A 7,444-nucleotide genomic window follows, 5' to 3' on the forward strand; every position below is an offset into this window, starting at 1 on the left:
TGTTTGGGTTCAATTCAGTTTGGTTTTTTCTGTTTTAGGCTTATAAAACCGAACCGAACGGAACCGGTCGGTTTTTTTAAAAGTTTTAATCGGTTTTTTTACGGTTTAGTTTGTTCGGTTATTTTTTTTCTGGTTTTCTTGGTTTAATCGGTTTTTCAATTTTTTTTTACTCACCTTTAATTTTAATATAAATAAGCTAAGGCCATTGACATGTGCATAAGAGGCACATATGCTTTTCTTTGTTTTTTTTTTTTTTTTTAAAAAAAAAAAAGAAAAAAAGAGAGAGAGAGAGAGAGAGAGAGAGAGAAAGGGCTTGCCATATCAAAGAAAAGATGTAAGGTGATTTTGTGAGATGCGTAGCTCCATATCAACAAACACATTCTAATCCTTTGGATGTGGAAAGCGTTGCATAGTATTTTAATACGATCGAGAATTGATCCTGCCCTTTACCAGCACCTTAAGACTACTGGGACGACCTGTAAAATAGAGGCCTAAAATCACCTTTAGTCCCTATTCTTTTCCAATTTGGTCATGCTAAACCCCCTACAAGAAAGCGACTCTAATTGATCCATTTACCACTAGAATGGGGTCAATTCCATGCGCTACGCTATGGCAAAACCGAGATGTTTTTTATATGTAAAGAAATAATGTTCAGACTATGGAAAATTCTTTATAGTACCATTAAACCCAACCCAGCCGGTCAAACCTAAACCTCTGGGTCAAACCTAGACTAGACTTTTTGTCTAGCTTGATCTTTAAATTAAACTATACCGGAGTTTCTTCGACGTGACCTGGTTAACTTGAAAGGTTAAAGGAACTTTAATAATTAGTAAAAAATATGGTTTGATTTTAAAAATATTTTAAAGATAATATTTAAAAAATATATTAAGATAGCGACAAATTGGATCAAATTATGTTAATTCATCAAACATTTAACCTAATTCATAAACTCCATTAAATTTTATAACTTTGTTTATTTAAAATATATTTTTATTTAATTTTATGATAAAAAAAATATACACACAAAAACTGAGAATCAACTCAATATCAATATTTTTTTTTTGAGATTATGATAACTTCATAAGAAATAAATCATGAAGTCTAATTTCTAATAATTATGTTTCTTTTTCTAGAATTATTTTTTTATTTGATAACATGATAAAAAAAATACATGCTACATAAACCAAGAACCAACTTAATGCCAATACATTTTTCTAAAATAGTGATAACCCCATAAAAAAAAAATCAAAATAAATCATGAAACCCAATTTATAATAATTATGTTTTTTTTTCATAACTATTTTTTATTTAACAATTTGATAGAAAAAAGTAGACGATAGTAAAACTGAGCACCAAATTAATATCGGGATGTTTTTTCAAGATCACAATAATCCTGTGTAAGAAAAAATGAATAAATAAAAAATTTTAATTCCCAATAAATTTAATGTTGAAAAATAAAAATTAGTCTGGTTTGTATATTAAAAATGAAGTACAAATAATGTCATTTCCAAGGAAAAATGCATTGATGTTATGGGTTTGTCTACACTACATAGCATATATAGATGTTTGGTATTATAGTAACGAATGTTTTTTTCAAATTGATTTTTATTTTGAAATGTATCAAAATAATATATATTTTTACTTTTTAAATTTTATTTTTAACATTAGCATATCAAAATGATCTAAAAATTATATATAAAAAATAATTTGAAACAAATAAAAAAATAAATAAAATTTAATTCTTTTCAAAAACTTTTTAAAATTTAAAATCAAACGAAATATAAATTCTCATTTCCCACAGCAAGGATTTGCCTGCCTTTTCTTTTCTTTTTTTTTAATCTTTTTTCAGACTTAAATTTGCTTCTACTTTTTATATGTGAAGATTTTAGGGTGTGTTTATAATTATTGAAAATTTGACTTGTCGAGAAAACTTGTTGATTGGTAAGGCAAGCAATGAGCATGACACAAATTGTTTAGCGAAATAATAAAAAGATATTTTAATAATTATATTTAAAGTGCAAAATGCATTTTATAAAGTGTAAACTTGTGGGTCCGAAAAGAAACTAATGAAATACATATTATAAATATCGGGATGTTTTTTCAAGTAAAAAAAACAATTTGAAAAGTACTTTAAGAAACAAGTTATAAGGTAAAAATATAACTCAAGAACATCAAAGAAAAAAAAAACAGCACGCTTGAAGTCATGAAAACCTGCAGCAGAAGCAGACAATTTACACATTATCAATATGCAACTGATTACAAGGCTAGGGTGGTTGGTACAGAAGACTACAATACGTGAACTTTTGGAAGCGGATCATCCTTCCCAAACTAATGAAGTGAGGGCAGGTAAAATTGCTAATGAAGCCATATCTGTATCATTTCAAACATCTTACTGAGACCTGGCAACTGGTTTCGAATATATTCTGATAGCCTGTCATGGAACTTAGTTTTTCTCCACATAAATTAGCATATTGTTCACGTATCTCTCCAGACAATTTGCAATCCAATATGGAAGGTTGATGAGAAATTAAAATAGGAACTTACTCCAAGAAGCCAAAAATGGGAAGACAGCAATCAACAGCCTAAGAAGTAGTGGTCTGTCCCTGACTCTTCCTCTCCTACTTAATTTACCTTTATTCTGTTTTGGACGTTCATCTCCCTTTTTACTTGTCCTTCCAGCGGCCTTATAGCTTGCTTTATCTAGATCATCCCATCCACCAAAACTGGGTGCCCTATTGGTATTTTTCTTATTGGAACCATCATCTGTTGCCGCCCACGACTGGTAACTCGCTTTTCCTTCATTAGTCTTGTATTCCCCTGCCTTAGGCTCAGTCTTTTTTGTTTTGCTGGCAGCTCTAGCAAATGGCTTTTTCCTGGTTTTGGTTCTTGATCTGCGTTTTGGATTAGTGCTCGTAGTTCCCCATACTTTATCCATCACAAGTGACAAGGCAGTCTGTCCTAATGGAACTACTAATGCCATTAAGAAAGCATTTGGGTTGTCAGTTCCTAACAGAAATGATACGGCAACGGCTGGAATCATCCAACCAAAAGCTTTAATTATCTGCACTAAATCACATAATGTCGTGTTGTCATGCTATACAGGAAATTATATTGCACATTATCTAAACTCATTAAGTTTTACAGTTTAGAAGAAACTTCTGTCAACAACAACAACAACAACAATAACAATAATAATAAAAAAAATAACAGTTAATAAGGATCAGCTAGTTTACAAATGAATTGGTAACCAGGATTGAAATTTTAGCAGCCCCAAAGTTGGGACAAATAATGGAGGTGGGTTACAAACAAGCTTAACGAAGCTACAGAAACAAAAGCAAATATGGTGTGATAATGAATTGAGCTCATTATTTTCAAGCAGAAATCATTATCAAAATTGGTATGATTGTTCCTTTTCAACAATCATTGACTGCGTAGACCATAAATCCCATAGGCACAAAAAACGATCATCTTTATATATGCAGCTAGAACCAGGCACTAAAAATAGCTAATAAAATAGCATCTGCCATTCTGTGGGAAAGCCTCTCAATGTCTAATGTCTCTTTCCAAAAACTTTTAAACTATCACAGCTCATCTCACCCTTTGCAAATCTGCCTTGGTCACCGATTCCAAATTACTCTTTTAACAACAATTCAGCAAGAAGTCTGGCTAAATATGCTTTGTTCCTTTCCAGTTACTTAAAAACATGTGATCCTAACTTAAAATGTTGCTACAAGCAACACTAAGCAATATATCCAGACAAAGGTGGAACCAGAGTCAAAAGGGAAACATGTTTTTACTCCTCTCTCTCTCTCTTTTCCAAGTGAAGAAAGTAACGGCTAATAATCATGTGAAAAACCAAGTAAAATCACCCCCCACCCTCAAGTAACCATATCTTGCAAAGATTCACCCTTTCTCTAACTAAATAATCAACAGCTGGATTATGGTCCTTGCAAACAATATCAGAAATTTAAAATCACCTACATCATGAGATTATTGCTTCCCTCATAACCATGAACAACCAAGTGAAAAACGGTTTCTCTACAAAGGTAATGGAAACATCCAATCACTGTGAAATTTCCTTAGTAACCAACAAGATTGCCTTCCCTTGTATCATTTCTTAATTCCAAAATCAAACAAACAGGTACAATTGAAGACTTTTATTATTTTTTTCAAGAAAAAAAAGAAGAAAAGAAAAATCAAAGCAACATTGTTATCTACCTAGGCCTGGATTTCAGCTTGAAAGCTTAGAGGAAGGAGTTTCTGGAGCTTAAAAGTACCACCTGACTGCACCTTGGAACTGGAAGAAAATTTTCAAGCTTAAGGACATGGTCTGGGGATCAAATTATGCATATAATTGGGGATGGTAACGCCACTCATCTCTGGTGGGATTGCTGGCATCCCCATGTCCCTCTTGTCAAGAAGCATGGATTGAATGTGATTCAAAATCTAAGGCTTCCAGCTGATACTATGGTGAATGAAGTGATTAGAGGTAGTGACTGGTGTTGACCTCATACAAGGTCTGAATCTCTAGCAGAATTTCAGGGAGCTATATGTGGAGTGATCTACCTAAATGAAATGCATGATGACACTACGGTGTGGAAATTAAGCTCAGATAGGAAGCTTTCATCAAGGAGTGCCTAGGAGTTTCTCATAATTAAAAGCAACAGGTGGATTGGCACAAACATGATCTGAGGAAATTTAGGAGACTTTTAACCGAAGACAGGCAGATCCAGTGGTGAAAAAAAAATATCAATCCTATTTGTTTACTCCGTGGAAATGCAGTTGAGGATCATAACCACTTGTTCATTAATTGTGTCTATTCCAAAAGTGTGTGGCTTTCTGTATTAATGAAAAGTGGGATTAACAGGAGTGCTGAACCGGGCTACTGAGTTGGGTTGACAAAAAGCTCTGCATATGAAGAGATTTCTCTCTGTATTGTTGAGAATTTCATGGAAAGCTGCTGTTTATTGCATCTAGGATCAAAGAAACAAACGAATTCATGGCCAGGCTGGTTCTACTTCTTGTGTTACTACTAAATGGATTGTACAGTTTGTGAGTACAAAGAATTCTGAATACTAAGCTGTTAAGTAATGCAATTTCTAATCCCAAACATTCTTCTTTATACAGTAATTGGTTGTTCATTTAGCGCTTAGAAGCTTTTCTAGCATCTCGTAGTAGTATTTTCCACTCAGTTACTTTTGATTAATGATAAAATTTCAATCTTTTTCTTCCATTTCAAACACTTCCATTGCAGCAAACAAAACCCAGTTACCAAAATCCAATCTCTATCATCTTAAGAACAATAAAACCTCGACTTCCCATGATCAGAGAAGTAAAAATAACAATTACATACAAAGAATTCCTCTTCTTTATTAACATACCTTGAAAATCCCGAACTCATTTTCCTCATAATCATCATCCCAATCATCATCGTCATCATCATCAAACCACCATACCCTCTTCTCCCCAGTTCCACTGAAGCCAAACTCATCATCATAATCACCACTGTCAGTATAGAGCTCATCTTCAAAATTGAACCTGGAGCGTCCAGTTGAAGTGGGACCATGATTCTTCCAAGCCCAGTGAGGGCCGCAAGGCTTACTAGTATGATTGCCGGTGGAGAGTTGGTGGTTATTATGGTTTAGAAGTGGAAGTGATGGTGGTGTTGTTTTAGCAGGGAAGGAGAGTTGTGGGAGAAGAAAGTGAGTCCCCATTTGCTGGACTGATTTTATTGTTTATTTGAACGATCTGTTAGGACATTAAACTACGTTATCTATTACTTTAGTTCCTGTCTGGGAATCCAGGTCTCCAGAGGGCTAAATGAAAACGTTTTTATACGATTCAAAGTCTATACTTTTTTTATATATATATATATATATATATATATATATATATATATATATATATTTAATACACATCAATTATAAAAATATCTGAAGCTTCAAATCTATAATAAAATTAATATAAAAATATTTATGAAATAATTATGTTAAAAAAGTTTTTAAAGCATTAAAATAATTACATTATTTAAAAAAATAAAAAGATTATAACACCCCTTAACAATAGATATTATATTATATTATTTATTTATTCTGGGGTTAATTAATAATTTTATTGTGCAATAAAATACAAATTAATCAATCAAATTTTATATAATTTATAAAAAATAATTGTGTGACAATTAAAAAATTAGTTTACTTCCAATGCCTTGTTCAAAGGTTTAATGGCTAAAGAGCAATTTTATCATTATAGTATCATGTTTCTTAAGATATATTAACTTTCATCCTCCTTTTTTTTTTATTTTATATAGTGCTCCGTAGCATGTAACATTTTATTAGTTACTCCCTAAATCTATTTAAAAAAAAAGATATAAGTAAGAGAAAAAAAATCCTAAATACAAATATTATTACTATGTAGTTCTTGAGTTTATATATATATATATATATATATATATATATATATCTGTGTGTGTGTCTTTTATTTCAAGGTGAACCCAATTAATAACTAATTGGATATTCTGGTCTCATAAATTTGTTTTGTTCTTTCAATTTTAATATTTAATATTGGATGTATTGGAAATGGATCTTCGTAAATCTTTTTATTTTACTTTTATAAAGTTATTTTAATCTTATGATTCAGGTTACGAGTTTTAAAAGGTTAGTCCCAGTTAACTTTAATTTTTTTTATCTTTTTTTAATTTTTTTTTTCAATTCCATCATTCAACATTTGATTGATTAGATTTTGAGCTTTATGATTTTTTTTTCTTTTTATGGGTTTATCTCAATCTCAAGTTAACCGAGGTTAATTCATGTAGTTTTTTTTTTGTTATTTTTTAAAATTAATACTCTTTTTTTCAAATTTATCTTTCAACATTTGGTTTGTTAGGAATTGACCTTCATGATTTATTTTGATTTGCTTTTTGTAAGATTATTATAGTTTCATGACTCGAGTCATAGATTTGATATCTTAATTCGAGTCGATCCAATATATCGTAGCCTCAATATTTTAAAACAAATATCATCAAATATGTCTTTGTATCAATATTTAAAAAATATGTCATCTAATATGCAACATATTTTGAGTTTATGATTTAATATTTTTAATTAGAAAACATGTTTTCAACATTTGAATAATTGTTTTATGTTAAAAAAATTTGATCCGACTGGTAGCGTAGTGAGAGCCAATGATCTAGTATCTTTTAAAAACTAGTATTGATTTTTTTTAAAAAAATCATGGTTAATGAGTATATCAAATTTAAAGTGGGGTCCATTTATTTTTGGGGATAAAATCTTATTGTAATTTAATCTCCCATATAACCTCTTTAACATGAAACATTAAAATAAATTAAATAAATTATGAGTGAATGGAAAATTGTTCTTAAAAAACTATTAATTGATATATTATAGTGCCTGAAACCTTTTAAAAAAAAACTTTCGCACTTAGG

The 7,444-nt window shown here is 30.7% G+C and overlaps 1 protein-coding gene across 1 annotated transcript; it reads right to left on the bottom strand.

Moving 5' to 3' along the window:
- Positions 1-2,177: 2,177 nt before the first annotated feature.
- LOC118056957 (uncharacterized) lies at positions 2,178-5,822 on the bottom strand. Its single transcript, XM_035069405.2, has 2 exons — positions 5,382-5,822; positions 2,178-3,061 (listed from the first exon to the last, which is right to left on the bottom strand). The coding sequence occupies exons 1-2, from the start codon at positions 5,712-5,714 to the stop codon at positions 2,528-2,530; spliced, it is 867 nt and encodes a 288-aa protein (XP_034925296.1). The 5' UTR covers positions 5,715-5,822; the 3' UTR covers positions 2,178-2,527.
- Positions 5,823-7,444: the final 1,622 nt, after the last annotated feature.

The sequence above is a fragment of the Populus alba genome, chromosome 19, assembly GCF_005239225.2.
Source record: "Populus alba chromosome 19, ASM523922v2, whole genome shotgun sequence".
NCBI lineage: Eukaryota > Viridiplantae > Streptophyta > Magnoliopsida > Malpighiales > Salicaceae > Populus > Populus alba.

Coding starts and splice junctions, on each gene's coding strand:
- LOC118056957 (XM_035069405.2), bottom strand. CDS start 5,714: ATGGGGACTCACTTTCTTCTCCCACAACTCTCCTTCCCTGCTAAAACA. Junction 3,062..5,381: donor ATGAGTTCGGGATTTTCAAG/GTATGTTAATAA, acceptor GATTTAGTGCAG/ATAATTAAAGCTTTTGGTTG.